The sequence below is a fragment of the Papaver somniferum genome, chromosome 3, assembly GCF_003573695.1.
Source record: "Papaver somniferum cultivar HN1 chromosome 3, ASM357369v1, whole genome shotgun sequence".
NCBI classification, from domain to species: Eukaryota; Viridiplantae; Streptophyta; class Magnoliopsida; order Ranunculales; family Papaveraceae; genus Papaver; species Papaver somniferum.
The window spans coordinates 167,041,028-167,058,639 of NC_039360.1; the positions used below are offsets into that span (position 1 = coordinate 167,041,028).

The 17,612-nt window shown below is 36.7% G+C and overlaps 1 protein-coding gene across 1 annotated transcript; it reads left to right on the top strand.

The window, feature by feature from the left end:
- Positions 1 to 10,084: 10,084 nt before the first annotated feature.
- On the top strand, positions 10,085 to 12,729 carry LOC113360305 (F-box protein At3g07870-like). Its single transcript, XM_026603828.1, has 3 exons — positions 10,085 to 10,089; positions 10,296 to 10,905; positions 12,538 to 12,729. The coding sequence occupies exons 1-3, from the start codon at positions 10,085 to 10,087 to the stop codon at positions 12,727 to 12,729; spliced, it is 807 nt and encodes a 268-aa protein (XP_026459613.1).
- The last annotated feature ends 4,883 nt before the right edge of the window (positions 12,730 to 17,612 follow it).

Genomic DNA, 17,612 nt, shown 5'->3' on the forward strand with positions numbered 1-17,612 from the left:
CGAAAACTTCGGTTCAAGGAATACATGGCTATGTAATCTAAACTCTCATTTCAATCATTAAGACATTCTCAGAGGACGCTATGTAGCCGTTATTCACAGACCGATTCACCTCAGAGCAATGCTCAAAGTGATTTAAACTTTCATGACTTTCGTCACTCGGTGAAGATAAACTTGATCAAAGAGAAACACTTTACCAACACACGGTTTCGAGAAAAGGATAAGCAATGAATGCTCACCTCGAAATGTCAAATGTGTATGATCTAGTCTATATAGCATACGACTTTTGTCTCATAAGAAGTTGGAGATATAATAGATAGACTTTTGAGTGATAGATAAGTTCAAGTCTCCACATACCTTTTTGTTGATGAAGTTCCACGGTTCCTTGTATAGATCTTCGTCGTTGTATGATGAATCGCCATGAAGTCCTTGAGCTCAACTAAACTTTTCTATCCTAGTCCGAGACTTAGCTATGTAGGCTAGAAATCAAGACTCATAGTTTTGATCACTAACATTGACAATCATGCTTGAGATAGCAACGGATGCGAAGTTGACCGAGCTATGCACTAACAATCTCTCTATTTGTCAATTTTAGTGACAAAACTATTAATACATATGGAATACAAAAAAGATAAACTTTAGTGGCTCATATTCCATAGTCTAATCTTCAATGTTCCCTGAAATCTTCGTCCTTCCAAGTACTCCAATGATCCCAAAGGTTGTAAGTTTAGCATCACCGTTGTTTAAGATCCGTATCTATAACAATGAGAGAAATCGATATTCTCGATCATCATTATACAATGTCATAGTATTATTATGTAACATCAAAGTCCAATTGTATCACGACTTTAACAATAATACTACGGTAATATGTATCACTCCCCCTTAATCAATACTCCATCTCGATCATGGAAACCACTTCCCCTTACACAATGATCCGAAAACCATATGTATTTGTAGTGTGAACTACATTATTTCTCCCCCTTTTTGTCAATAAAATTGGCAAAGGTACAAGAATAGGATCATAATGAAATTTCCACAAGATACATTTCATAGACTAAAAGAAAAATACATACCAACTTAATTTAGATGCAATCATAAATCCGAAGCTAAATGCATTCATCAAGGAGTTTTAAGATACAATATAACCCCTATAAAATTCCACAGCCGCACACCCCGCAAGATATTACCATTAAGCACAAGTTCAAAAGAACTCTCCCCCATTTGATGTCATTCCCGAAAGAACAACAAGAACGACCTTAATTTCGAAAGAAAAGAAGGATTTTTTAAATAGACACCAAAAACCATAGAAATGATTTTCTATATCCAAAGCTCAACCAAATTAATCACAAGAAAACCCATGATTAATTCAATTGGAATACACAACTAAATCAAACCACAAAAGTGATCAATTTAATTGAAAGTGATCAACATAAGTAAACTTACGGAGCTACGACTAAGGTAATCATGCGGATATGACTAACTTAATCGTTTACATACTCAACATAAGGAAAACCTTACGGAACATACGACTACATTAACTAATAGAATATGATTAGTATAGCCGTTCATATACTCAACACAAGAATTTGTGGAATATATGAAAACTCAACTAGACTAATTACAAGAGAACTTATAATTAATCTAATTGGAATACAAACAACCAAACTAATCACAAAAGTAATCAATTTAATTGTCAAAAGGTTTTGCTCGACAAAAGAATACTTTCGGAGCAAATAACTAAATCACCAACCAAGATGATTAATTTAGTTCATAATGCTCGACATATAGCATCTTATGGAACAACCAACAAGCCAATAAGAAAAATCGACTTAGTTATGTCGTGCTCAACATAAGACACACAATGGAGTCTTCACGGTAATACATAACAAGATGGATCAATGAAGATTAATACCGTGGATAACATAAAGGATCTATTCTATTTTCTATCATAACGACATAATAGACTTTATCCTTGCCAAACAAAAGATTTAATCCTATTTTCCATCAAATACATGACTGCATAGGCATAACTTTTGTAATTGTCAAAAGTCCATTCGTACTTTCATCAATACGAATACTAATTCATGAATGACTTTACTTTTGACCGCATATGGGACCTTCAAGTTCATGAACGCAAACAATACATATCCCATAAACAAATTGCAATATCACAAAATCATAAGGATCAATACTGCAATAACATCATCCTCCAAATATTTTTAGAATTTAAAACCAATAAACCTAAAAAATAACATAAGAAGATGAAAACAAAAATAGCTATGTGTAGTCACAATCATCGCTATTCAAAGAACTAGTTATTCTTCCAACTAATTCAAAAAGAAGACATACTATGCATCAATAATCTCTTTTAAAGCTTCTTCAGAGAACTCTTTCTCGTTATTGAAGAATCCATTGACAATGGGATTATTCAACTCCTACAAATATTTTGAAAACACTGTCAGCTTACTAAGTTATTTTTCCAGTTTTCGTACAATGTTTGTAGATTGAGACAACATTCGTTCATAGTGAATTATATCTTCTAAGGATACAGAGATCCGATATTTTAAGCTGTTTCCTTTGATGATGAATTCTTTTACCAGGTTCCTAAAGTTTACATCACTTTGATACGATCACAAGAATCAGTTTGAGGAAGTATTTTTACCATTAAATGTAGCCTTCACTTTCTTCAACTTTGTGGAAGGGATCCCAGTACACCGACGTGCGTTAGCTCCCAGAGTTGCATTCTTGCTTGTGCTGCATCTAGTAACGGGTGCCATGGAACAAAAGCTTTTGAGATACAGCGTCCGTGAACGACTGAAACCCTGGAAAAAAAAATCTTTTTTAATTTTAGAGATTTATATAGGTGAAAACAAAAATAACCAAAAATGCACTTCTTGAGCCAAAAGACGCAAATCCCCATTTTCTAAAGACAAACATGGGGACGCGAACGTCTAGGGTTAGAAAGACATGATGGGATCAAAATGCTCCCCTTGTTTATCCCATAGTGACTTTCTAAGGTAAGGCACATGTGCATAGATTCTTCTTCTTTTGTTCCCTGAAGCACTTGTCACGTAGGACCTGTGACAATTATAAGTGGGCTGAAAAGCTAAAAAGCATTTCATAGGAACAATCATTTCCTTAAACTCAAATTCTTCAACACGTGAGTGTCCTTGAGAAATGATCCTGAGATTATTTCTGAAGGTGTTTAAACAATCTCCCTCATTCCTGGATACCCATTTAGAACCTTCATTATAGACATTGGACTTGCATGATACAAGGTTCCACACAACTTGTCTATGAAGTTGATCTAACTCATCATTCACTGATTTTTCCCAAGAGAAGTTTCTCAGAGTTACATCAATGTTTCCTGGTTCTGAATGAGACGAATAGCAACCAATTGAAAGATGTCCTTCAGTCTTGGTTGTAGAGTCTTCTTCACGTTTGGAGATGATAGAAAATACACACAAGGAGGAATCGCCTAACACATGTAGAAAAGACCCACAACGACTGTACCATCGAAGAGAGGAAGTAGGACAAGAAGTAAAACTTCCTATACCATCGGTACTTTTATGTAGAGAATTTCCTAATAGTATTGTACGCCCCTTTTGAGTAACACAAGGTTGCACAGTATTCTTACAAGGATTACTTGCAGCCTTCAGACTCTTTAACAACGACGTACAAGGTCGTCGAGGATGATCGGATGAGTATCCATAAAAACCAGACCCTTGGCATTTGTATGAATGGTTCCTAATCACATCAGTTTTCTCAACAAATGATCGTTGAGAATTATCTGAAAGATGACAATTCTTTAGAAAGGAATAACTGGATTCTCTCAGATTCAACGAGAGATTCTTACCGGATATCAAATCCTTAAGAGTTTCAATTTCTGCAACAAGACCAGAATAGATCCGGATTTGTTCTTCCAATTTCTTTTGAAGATTAACCAGTTTATCAGACCTTTTCCTACGGTTATTTTTGAAACTGGTGAAGCGTCAATTGAGACTTTACCCATATAGTCAGATCGCCACAAACACAAACTTTTGAGGTCTTAAACGTGTTTTCCTGCTCTGATACCAATTCAAAAAGCGAGGGTCTAACAACACCACCCAATATTTTGCTTAGAAATCTGTATGGACTAACTCCGAAATACTTTGCTAGAGAATCAACTAGACAGTCAGACTCAATCTAGATAAAAGTATCTCAAGGAGTTAATATCTCTCTCTTGTTTTTGATATTACTCAAGCTAATAGAAATCAGCGAGTCCTAATCAAAATACAAGGAATACTTGGACGGTACCAAAGACCGATGTCCAAGGATCAATCAATATCAATCAACAACCAAAGGTTGGATTTCCAATTGATGATCACGAACGCACAACCTGTATGATTTCAATTATATAAAATATAATGCGGAAAAGAAATAACACAGACACCAGAAATTTTGTTAACGAGGAAACCGCAAATGCAAAAAAACCCCGGGACCTAGTTCAGATTGAATACACACTGTATTAAGCCGCTACAGACACTAGCCTACTACAAGCTAACTTCGGACTGGACTATAGTTGAACCCCAATCAGTCTCCCACCGATCCAAGGTACAGTTGTACTCCTATTCCTTTGATCCAAGCAGTATACTGCGTACTTGATTCCCTTAGCTGATCTCACCCACAACCAAGAGTTTCTGCAACCCAAAATCACAGACTTGATAATAAACAGATCCGTCTCACACAGAAAAGTCTATCAAAGGATAAATTTGTCTCCCACAGATAAACCCTAGGTTTTGTTCCGTCTTAAGATATAAAATCAAGGTGAACTGGAATCAATTGATAATCAGGTCTTATATTCCCGAAGAACAGCCTAGATTAATCAATCACCTCTCTACAATCCTTCCTGAATACACAGGCGGTTTGTCGAGGAATCACAAACAGTGATACGAAGATGTTTGTGACTTCTTTATCTTTTCTATCGGAGAACTCTCATGATCTCAAGCCAATCAATCGATTGTACTCGTACGATAGAAGATGCAAGATCAGATCACACAACTATAATAAAAGTAGTATCGGTCTGGCTTCACAATCCCAATGAAGTATTAAGTCGTTAACCTGGTTTTAGAGAAGAAAACCAAAGGTTAAAGGAGAATCGAATCTAGCGAGCGCACTAGTATCACACAGACGTGTGGGGATTGGTTTTTCTCAAAGCTAGATATCTCTTTTATATAGCCTTCAAATCAGGGTTTTGCCTTAGTTACAAAGCAATCCTTATTCACCGTTAGATGAGAACCTGATTTAGATTCAAGTTAATAGTCCTCAACCGTTAGATCGAAAACTTAGCTTGTCACACACACGTGGGTAAACTTTTACTGGGTTTGCGAAAACCATGCCCAAACGTGTATGTGTATGTTGGTTCAACATAGTAACCCAAAAGGTTAACCATATGAGCATTTCATATTAACCTTGTTCTTATTCACCATAACCAATTCAATTGACTCAAATGAACTAGTTAAAGAGTTGTTCAATTGCTATGAGATCTTATGTAACTACACAAGACACAATTGAAACAAAGATGATCTGATTCGATTGAATCAGCTTATGAACATTATAGCCACGGTTTGCATAAAGCATTCCTTAGTAATTTAATGTTTCATGTTCAAATCACATCTTTAGATCATAACCTCTTAAGTTCACAAACAAGTTCGCGGACTTAAATTTGTCGGTTGAGTTTTCCAAACTCAGCAGAAATTCTCGGAAAGAGAACTTCCGCCAGTTCGAGGACTGAGCACACAAACGAGTTTTGGAAAATCCAGCAGAAATTCTCAGTCGAGAACTTCCGACAGTTCGCGGACTGAGTCTGAGGACTGGGTTTGCGGACTTGGCAAGCCAATTCCACGATCCTTCCGATTTGTCTTGATCAACAAAGTTCGAAAACTTCGGTTCAAGGAATATATGGTTATGTAATATAAACTCTCATTTCAATCATTGAGACATTCTCAAAGGACGCTATGTATCCGTTATTCATAGACCGATTCACGTCAGAGAAATTCTCAAAGTGATTGAAACTTTTCATGACTTTCGTCACTAGGTGAAGATAAACTTGATCAAAGCGAAACGCTTTACCAACAAACGATTTCGAGAAAAAGATAAGAAATGAATGCTCAGCTCGAAATATCAAATGTGTATGATCTATTATATATAGCATACGACTTTTGTCTCATAAGAAGTAGGAGATAGAATTGATAGACTTTTGAGTGATAGATAAGTTCAAATCTCCACATACCTTTTTGTTGATGAAGTTCCACGGTTCCTTGTATAGATCTTCGTCGTTGTATAATGAATCGCCATGAAGTCCTTGAGCTCAACTAAACTTTTTTATCCTAGTCCGAGACTTAGCTATGTAGGCTAGAAATCAAGACTCATAATTTTGGTCACTAACATTGAAAAACATGCTTGAGATAGCAACGCATGCGAGGTTGACCGAGATATGCTCTAACACATAGGAATAGGCCTAAGAGTTTCTTCAACTCAATTGAAGAATTTAAACCAATCTGTCTCCCACAGATGAACCTATACGTGTGATTTCCTTTTAATAAATGGATCAATCTGATACTGGAAATCGATAGCAAAAGAAAAAGTCTAGCTAACCTCAAAATCTGTATTTATGCTTCCCGAAGAGTATCCTAGATTATTATTCACTTCACAAATATTAAACCTATGGAATCACAAAGTCTGAGACAAGGAGAACTTTGCGATTTCCATCTATCTTGCTCGAGTGAGCAACTCAATAATCGAACAAGATTAGGATACACAAACTATCAAGATAAAAGATAGTTGGACTTGTATTCACGAATCACTATGAAGTCTTCTTAGTTTCTAAACCCTAGAAGGGTTTTAGGAAGCAGACGACTCTAGTTTACAACTAGGACACATAAAGAGTAGTGTCGGGATTCAAAGATCCCAGTTGCTTGAGGTTCCCATTATATAAACTTTCAAAGTATAGGTTGTTTTAGGTTTAAGCTAAGATAACTTTTGAACCAAGCAAACAATATCCACTGTTAGATGAATCTTTGAAATCTGATTGACATATCAAGATATGCGCTCTGGTTAGGATGAAACTAGACGATTTAACTATAAGCTCATTCATTTTCATATAACACTTAATACTTAAAGTTTGAGTCACAACCATAGGTTATAATGTGATCAATCATATCTATATATAGTGTTCTTAGATATTTATTCAAATGTTAATTGTCTCATAGAAATAATTTTATGTGCATCTTAAAATATGCGACAACGCAAGTACGTGTACCAGGTACGTGTACTCAACCTTATTAGTGACTATATTTGTCATGGTACATGTACCGGGTATGTGTACCCTTAAGACAAATATAAGTTCCAGAACTTACATAACTTTTTCGGTTTACGTACCGAGTATGGATACCACACCGGTTTCAAAACCAAAAGTTCTTTTTTGGTATGCATACTAGGTATGTGTACCATTCCAGGTTCACGAGTTCACATACTTTTTGTGGTATGGATACCGGGTATGTGTACCACTAAGTCACTGTCGACATATAGCTACCCTGGTACGTGTGTTGAATACATGTACTACTGTTTTGGACCTATAACAGAATTCCCAGTTTGTGAAACTGGTATGCATACTTTTTTGTATCCAGATTTACAATAGTTATATATTTCTATCTAAATCAATTCGAAACATTCCTGAATAACATCAATTACACATATCACTGTTCCAGGCTATTTTCGAATAATAATCTTGAATAACGATTTAGATTATGAACAATAAATTATCCTTAACGAAATTCACCAAGTATAAACAAATGTTCATTAAGATTAGTCATATATATTTCGAGAACTAATTACCAGGATAAACTTGACCCGAAATTCTTGGTATGCTTGCAATAGTCTAATTAGTTATGCAACAAAGTCTCATAGATAGAAGGATGAATATAACTTGAGAAATAGGTGGTTTAGTCTTCACTTACCTTTTGTTGAAGAAGTTGTCCAAAAGCTTCGGTTGATCTTCGACTTCAAACGACAGAACGCAGCGATGTCCATTTCTCAACTACATACTTTTATCCTAATCCGAGATTTAACTAATTGTATACTAGAAATCAAGATATAGTTTTTAAAATTAAATTTGACAACAAACTTGAGATAACAATACTTGTAAGTTCGACCGAGCAATGCTCTAACACAACCCATAGTACTTAAGGTTTGGCCTTATTGTGGGGAAAGCCAAGCCGAAATACCCCCATAGTACGTGGCCTAATAATAGAGAAAGCTTGCGCCTCTCGGTGTTCTATTGTTTTCTCTAGGCGTCGGGACTCGAATAACCTATTTTCTATTGGGCCTGAGGCTATGAACCATGTTGATTTTTTTAGCGGGCCTTTGCAGGCCGAAATCGAGAAGAGTTTATAGAGTTTGAGCCGAATATATCCCACAATGACTTAATTATGAATGATTTTTTAGGGACCATGGTTTTTTTGAGGGGACCATGGTTTTATTAGGCCACCTTCCATATAGTGATAAGGGGCGTCCTAAAACGTTGAAATGACTAACCTACCCATAACCTAATTTAATTTAAAACCAACCGAATAACCACCTATATATATAACCACCACCTCCTCCCACCACCACCGCCTACCACCGCCGATTACCACCACCACTACCTCCGATTATCACCACCACCAACCACCGATTACCACCACCACTTCCCACCACCGCCGATTACCACCACCACCACCTCCACCTACGATTATCACCATCACCAACCACCGATTACCACCACCACCTCCTCCCACCACCACCGCCTATTTAAGAAATGTAACAACATCAATGCAATCACCATTAAGTTCGGTTACATAATAATTTTATCGAGTATAAAAGACGCCAGCCGCAACCTGATTCTGCTATGGGACCACTCCGGAGGTATTTTCCGACAAATCCTTCACTTTAATTTGATTTTGATTGCTTCAATCAAATAGAAATCATCAAAATAGGGCTTTAATAGGAGTTACAGAGCCATGTTCGGTTAGGCCGATTTTCCAAAGCCCTAGTTTACTAAACGAACTTCTTGAAAATGAAGAACACAAAGAACAGTTCGGTTCTATTGGATTTAAAAACTAAGTCACCGAACTCTCTGTTCGGTTGTTTCGCAAAAAAATTTAAAACTACAAAGTAACCGAACTCCACCCTTAAAACCGAAAATAAATAAATCCAATCTAACCGAACTGTGTTGTTGTGGCCACTATGTTGAGTTCCAAAATAACCGAACTTAGCCAATAGAGTTCGGTTTGTTCGCAAAAACTTTTAAAACTACAAAGTAACCGAACTTAGCCAATAGACGCTGGAACTTCACATTTTTTTTGTTTGTTAAGTTCGGTAACTTCACAATTTTATCGCGGAAACCGAACTCAGAGTTAGGTTGGTTAGCTGTTAAGTTCAAGTTTGCGAAAGAACCGAACTTTGTAAACTTATATACTCTTATATTACGTAAAGTTCGGTTAGATCAAAAGTGCATGCAGTTTGCGAACCAACCGAACTTTGTACACCAAAGTTCGGTTAATTGAGAACCAACCGAACATAACGCTGTAACTCCTAGAAATTCTATTATTTGAGAGTTCGGTAACCTGCGTGTTTGAAACAAGTAACCGAACTACACTTTCAGATGAGTTCGATTACTTGTTCATCTCACGGGGAAACCGAACTACAACTTCAGATGAGTTCGGTTACTTGTTCTTCATATAAAGTAACCGAACTGTTCAAAATCCAGTTCAAATCCGGATCATTTTGAAGATTAACAAATATTCTAGGAGAGGATGGAGATAAAGAATCAGATGAGTTTTCATCATTTGAATACTCCAACTTAATGAATTGGAATTTTTTTTTTATTTTCCATGTTTTTCTCCTTCATCTTCTCTAACTCTACTCTCTCAATAATTCTACTCAACTAATAATAAACCCATCTTTTAATTTAATCTCACTCTAATTGTTTTTAACTAAATCATTCACTAATCATAACCTAAAATTAATTAAGAGGGTAAATTAGGTATTAAATAAATAACTAGATATGGGGTGACCTAAAATTAGGTATAAAGTGCTATTGAGATCGACCATCCTCCCATCAATAAGATTAATAAAGGAAACAAGTTGTGCGTCGCCATCGGTTCTTGCAACGGTTTGGTTTGTTTTTCTGTACCCCATAATGGTTTTAACGATCCTGTTTACATATACAACCCTACATCTGGAGAATACGTTAATCTCCCAAGATTTAACCGTAGAAAGGGTGGTTATATCGTCAGCGGATTTGGTTACCTTACTTCGACTAACGAATACAAGGTCGTCAGAATTTGCTACCCTACTGAAAAACTCGATTACCCTCAAAGCAGTGCTGCAGGATGGGTTGAAAAACTCGATTACCCTCAAAGCAGTGCTGCAGGATGGGTTCAGGTGTACACTCTTGGGAATAATAACAATAGCGGTTGGAGAGTCGTCGGAGAAATCACCGCCACATTATGGTTGTCGGGCGTCCAAGCAAACGGAGCATTGCATTTTATGGACGATGTAAATTGGAAGATTGTGACGCTCGATTTAGAATCAGAAGAGATTGGGGTGCTCCCATCACCACCTTGTTTCCAAAAATTTAAGGATCCTTCTTTTCAAGTCCAAGTTTTGGGAGGGCACTTGTACGTTGTTCATCAACAAAGTGGTGAATACGTAGATATATGGTTATTCCAACATAACGAGAATAGGGATCATTACGAGCGAAGAGAAAAGGATTTTGAATCTTGGAGTTGGAGTAAAAAGTTCTCAATAGAATGGAAGCACATGAGCATAGTTGATTACTATCAGCCATTTGCTATAACAGAGAAAAATGAATTTCTATTTTGGGTGAGTGATTGTAATCTCTGTTGTTATGATCACCAAACTGGTATTTTCAAAAGGATTAGGAACATGAATAACGATAGGAGGCTATCAATTTTTCAAGGAATTCCATACAAGAGTAGCCTTGTTTCACTAAAAGATATAGGAGTACGTTCGAAGATACGAAAAAGGATGATAATAAGATAGACATTCCTTACTGCTTTGAGCGTCAACGTTTTGGTTATAATCTTTATTTCGGGTCTCTCGGCAGTAATTTTAAGATAGACAATGAAAATAAGAGAAATGGGCTAGATATATTTTTCCCCATAATTTCATTACAGTGACAAATGATTATTTTATGCTATATTTTAATTTTGGGTCTCGTGTGTATTTTATTTTTTTATTATGCAAGGATTTGTACTTAAGAGTTTTACTTTCACCTTTAACATACTCCTTCCGTCACTTTTATTTTTCACGTCGCAAATATCCGTAGGAACTAGGAAGTGCTTTTACTGCTTATAAACCGGGTACCATCCTTTTCTTCCTTTGAATCCCATTATCGGGACTTAGAAAGTCAAGTTTTTTTGGGGACTTTCTAGGATCACCAAATATCAATTGGAATACCCTTCAATATATATTTCTATAAAGACTAATATGATCCCATATGATTTTAGATAATAAAAACTGATTAATATTATTAATCATGATTAACAAATGAATTAAGACTAATTCATCTCTTTAAGTGAAGTGATGAAACTGAAAATCAAAATTAAAGAAATTCAGAGGGAAGAGAAGAAGAAGAAGGAATTTTTTTTTTTTGGAGAAAATGAGTGATTCAAGCAAAACTTTTAATGTAGGTGACCCTTCATCTTCAGAATATGATAACATATTATTACCCATCAACAACGATCAGTTCTTTGCTGATTTTTCAGAAAATCATGAATTTTTTTCTCAAATTCAAAATAACCCCTAAACCTTACTATGATTTCGAAGGACCAACCCAAGAAGAAAAAGAAATCGAAGAACCCAATGCTCAAGATTACCAGGTATACCTCTATTCTAGCTCTGGTTTCAGTTCTTAAGCTCATAGTGGCTAGAAGTTTCGATTTTTTCATTCCGAAAACCCTAGGTTTCCAGCCGCCAGGTAGAATAACGGCTCGGAAACAATGCTTTCCCGGCCGTAACTCTGTTATACGGCTCACAGTTCATGAACTCCTAGCCGTAACTCTGTTATACGACTCACAGTTCATGATCTCCCAGCCGTAACAATATATTACGGATGGGACGATGAAAGTTTCCTGTCCGTAATTAGTCAATTACGGCCAGGTTTTTTCTACGTGCATGGGTAGCATTTAATACTGTCGGCGGGGTTAGGTTTCCTGGACGAAAGTATTAAATGCTATTTAATGTTGACGACGTCGTCTGGGTTACCCAACCGTTTACAGGTTTACGGATGGATTTCTAAGCCGAAATCAGACTCATCCAAAAAATAAGGAAATAAACGGCCGAAAAACTCCTATACGTAAACACTTTACGGCTAGGATATACCTAGTCGACCCAGCCGTAAATGCTGTTACGACTCTAACTTTCCCTTTTGACCCAGCCGTTTCTGTATATTTATTTTTAAAAAATGATGTGACATATTTAATTTTGTTATAGATCGTGTCGTACGTTCCGGTGGAAGACCAAGAGGTGGTTATAGAAGACCAAGAGGTGGTTATACAAGACCAAGAGGTGGTTATAGAAGACCAACCGCCACCGGTGCAAGTTTTCGAGGACACAAGTGCTCACTGTGAAAACAACTATGAGTGGAAAGATCCGAAAGATGCAAAGAAGTGGGCTCGAGAATAAGGACTGAAAAAGATGTGCATCATAGTCCAGAATAAACAAGTTACAAAGAAAAGCTTTCAAATGGTTTGCGAGTGTAGTGGAAAGTATGAGATCCATTGGAAGAAGGGTAGTGAGTATAATCAAAAAACAACGAGGAAGAGGGGACGTCATAATACGAAGAAATGCGGATGCCCTTCTAAGCTTAAATTTAAATTTAACGACGACAAGAAAATGTGGTATATGGAAAAATTCGTCTCGGGTTATCATAATCATCCTATTCCGAAAAGTTTGATCAACCATCCTTTATTCGGCAAAGCTCAACCCTTTGGAAAAAGAGTTAGTACGCGTGTTGAGTAAAAGACGTACAAGACCTATTGATATTCTTAGTGGCGTGAAGGTGTTAAATCCCTCGAACTCATCCTCATTGTCGACTATCTATAACGAAAGAGAAAAATTTATAAATGAGTCATGGCAAGATAGGGTGCTCATGCAACAATTATTGTTTTTGTTTGAGGAGGCAAACTACTCTACCACCTACGACACGAATGACGAAGGTGAAGTGGAATATCTTTTCATCGCGAATCCGGAATGTGTAGAATTGACAAGATGCTTCCATCAAATTCTCTTTATGGATTGCACGTATAAAACAAACAGGTACAACATGCCAATATTGAACTTTGTTGGGCAAACATCTACAAAGTCGACATTTAGCGTTGCGTTTTGTTTCTTGAAAGACGAGTCCAAGGAAAGTTATTTGTGGGGATTGCAAAAGGTCAAGCTATTGTATCAAGAAGGTTATACTCTTAGGGTGTTGATTACGGATAAGGAGCAATCATAGATGTGGGCTATACCACGTGTTTTTCCCGATGCGCGTCACCATCTTTGCACGTTTCAGATATGGAACAATGTGCAAACTAATTGCAAGAGGTTATTTTGCCAACAAGGAAGTCCGAAATGGAGAGGATAAAAAAACTACCAATGGAGAAACAACAAGAAGCCAAAGATAAGTTTAAGATCGATGATGAGATAGCAGAGTTGAAATGCGTGGAATTTGAACGTGATTGGGAACAATTAATATGGTCGCTCACGCAAGATGTTTTTTTCGCAAGGGAGCATTTTCTATTGGAAAAATGGGATAACTACCCGGATTAATGATGGAGTCAAAATTAAAGAACCGGTTGTTCCATCCCAAGAAGGTTCAATAAAGGGAAAGGAAATAGAAAAAGGCCGCAAGAAGAAGGTGGTTATGGCATCCCAATAAGGTTCAACAACAAAAGAAGGTAGTAGCGTCCAAAGGAAAGTTGGTAGTGCAATTGGTATGAAGCAATTAACGAGAAGCCGAGGTAATAATGAGTGAAAATGAAATGTCATTGAGTTGGTGTGCTAGGTTCGAAGAAAGATTTGAATTCGGGTCTTCAAAAAAATCATAGGGAACCTTAATATTTCAAGTGTTCGGTTTTTGTCCCATCGGATTTTGCCGGCAAAGATACGATAATAAAATATTCTTAAAATGGTGGTCCAAGGGGAGTGTTGCAAGACGTACGTTATTGGATGGTCCACCATTTGCCGCGAACAATCCAGACTTATCGTATTTTTGGATAATTGCACATATCTTGTGATCAGGATTTTTACTGCACAAAGTTTTCCAGAAGACTTTAATGATGCAAAATGAGCAACGTTGTCAACATCGTTGTATGCTCCATGTAGTTCAGATTTTTTCTAGTGATTTTTCTGGAGCAGTTCCAACAAAAGAGGAGATTCATTGAAGAGACCAAACTCATTTGAAGTTTCCAGTGTTCGGTTTTCGTCCCATCGAATTTTGCCCGCAAAAATACGATAATGAAATACTTAAAATGGTGGTCCGAGGGGAGTGTTGCAAGAGGTACGTTATTGAATGGCCCACCATTTGCTGCAAACAATCCAGACTTCTCGAGACTTAGCTTTATCTAAGATAAGTCTTTGGATTCTTAATCTATAAGGATTAGTTTATATCCCCTAGTTGACACGTATAGGCCAACGTGGCTAATTCTCTGTCCTTCTAACATCTTATGTTCAGGCTATAAATAGCCGAGAGCTTGTAACAAAGTTGAGCGAAGTTAATAGAAAATCTCTTCCACTTTGCCGCTATTGTGTACATCTTACGCTTTGAATGTTTACACTCCATTCTACTGTTAATATATATACATGTAGTAGTACCCACTACTAAAGTTAGTTAATCTAACTTAAACGAAGAGCACACCACTAGCAGTAGTGCTTATTAGCTTAATTTAAGTTCGGTCAATAGCTATTGCTCGTTTACAAATTACAGAAGAGACCATCTTTTTTTGGGTTTTAACGAGCTTCCTAAAAAGTTTCAGTTTCCGTATAACTTAGGGTGGAAATGGTTTGGTTCGGAGATTTCTTCATGGTTTTAGTACAAATGTCCATTTTCCGAGCCAGAATTCAACTCAACTTTATTACGTGGAAATGGTACCCACTTGAGTGCATTCAGGATTCAGTGGCCCCGGTTGAATTAGCCATTGTGTACATCTAGGCTACAAACAATGTTTGGTCATAATGTCTGCTTTTGGACCCCAAAGAAATTTTTTAACACTGAAGTAGGAGTTTTACACGGTGCACTTTTGGCTACAATGCACTTTTGGCATGGCTCTTCCTCTATGTACCCACAAAAACAGCAGTGATACCCCTATCAATTAGAAAAGTAATTGAAGTTAGAGGTTAAAGAAACACGAAATTGGTTAAAAAGATCAAAATTAATAATTTCTGGGTGAAAAAGATTTGTACATTTTGATACTGTTAAATAGCCAAAAATTAAAAAGATACTGTTCAAATGGACAAAAATATAAAAATAGCCAGGATGTAATCAGTTTCATCCTACCAATTTTCAAATACTTTTTATTATTTTTAAGGGTTATTTGGTTTTTGGTACTCAGATTTTGACCGAAAACCGAGTTTGATCTAACATTTGTCCAGCCTTTGTGTTTGGTCTAAATACCAACGTTGACTTACTTTGACTTGGTTAAGTCTAGTTTTAATTACTTAACGGAAGTCAAAGTTTAACGTGGTCAATGCAGGTCAACGTTGGTCTTTAGACCAAACGCAAAGGCTGGACAAATGTTAGACCAAACTCAGGTTATGGTCAAAACCTGAGTACCAAAAACCAAATAACCCTATTTTTAATTTATATCAGGATGCATCCAGTTTCATCCTTGCTATTTTTTAAGTTTAAGCTGCGATGAATCCAGTTTCATCCTTGCTAATTTTTTTTGTCCATCTCACCCATACTAATTTTTACTCGTCCATTTCAACCATGTTTTAAATTTTTTTGGACAAATGACCCATTTTCCGTTACAGAAGTTATGAGAAAAACCACGAAGTTTTGGATACATCTCCCATATAATCGTGCGAATAGTTATCTAACCGTAAAACAAGGAAAAAAACTCCCTTAGAGCATCTCCAAGAGAGGGTGGATCTATTTATTTTTAGTGACACATAGGATTTTAGACCCCCGTTTGACATAAATTCATCTCCAACAGTGGGGTCCTACAAGTTAGGAGGGACCAATTACTAAGTATGAAGGTGTTCAAGAAAGTGTTATCTACACCTCCGGTTGCACCTCCACGTCATGTTTTTAACCAATTTTCTTTTCATTTAAGGGTTAAAATTCTCATTGTTGGAGATGGTTTTTTAGATATGAGGTCCTATATTTACTCTGTGTGTAGCCCCATAAATAAAAGGACTAAATAGGCCTGTCAACGGCACTTAACGTAACAAATAATGGCTCTGCCGCTACCTTTGCCGTTTAAATTAGAGGTTAACCATTATCTGTTAAATGCCGACGGAATTGTAAAATCCAAAACCATTGCCGTTACGTCGGACTTATCGGCTAACGGTTAATTTTCCGGTATTAACCGGTATGTCACAGGACAACACAAAAGCAGGTTTAAAACACAAACCAATTACATAGAATAGTTCTAAATCCAAGCAAACAAGTTCTAAATCCATGACACACAGAAAAAAAAACATACATATGTTCATGTTCTAAACCAAATTACATGTTCAGATCATCACATGTTCTATCAAAAGAAAAAAACCAAGTTTTTGCAAAAGAAAAGACAAAGGGATGCCAACTGCATCTGCAACTGCAAATGCATTCCTCCATCTCCAAATTCTCCACTGCCGATGCCAACTGCATTCCTCCTTAGTCCTCAACTTCTGCTTTTTGAAAGGAAAATGAAAAGTGTTAGACAGTGATGTCAGTGAAGCAACTTAAGTTGGCAAAGTGGCAATGTCAGTGCAATAAGCCAATAAAAGTAGCAATGTCAGTGCAATAAGCCAATAAAAATGGCAATGTCAGTGCAGTCACAACTATCAGTAAAAGCTAGTAAAATATTAAGATATAAGGAAACTTACCAGTAACACAACTATTGCTCTCACTGAGAGTGAGATCTGGCAGCCAATCACCCAAACAAAGCAAAGCTTCAACAAGATCTGAAGCTAATGAACTCCTGTGAGATGTGAGAACTCTTCCACCAATACTAAACATGGATTCTGATGCTACACTTGTCACTGAAACAACCAATACATCTCTTGCAATCCTTGAGAGAATTGGGTACTTAGAAGAATGATTCTTCCACCAACTTAAGATATCAAACCTCATTTCTTCAGCAGCTGTGCCTTTAGGAAGAACTGGTTCTGCTAAGTATGTCTCCAATTCTGACTTCTCAACCTCAAACATATTGTTTTCCATAATGAAATCAGCATAACCAAATCCATATGATGTTGTTGTACTTGTACCTGCACAGCTCTCAAATGCAGTTGAATGCATTGCAGTATCAAAATAATCTGGAGCTGTAGTGTTTGTTTCATAAGCACAGAAAAGAGCATTGAGTGCAAGCTCAAAT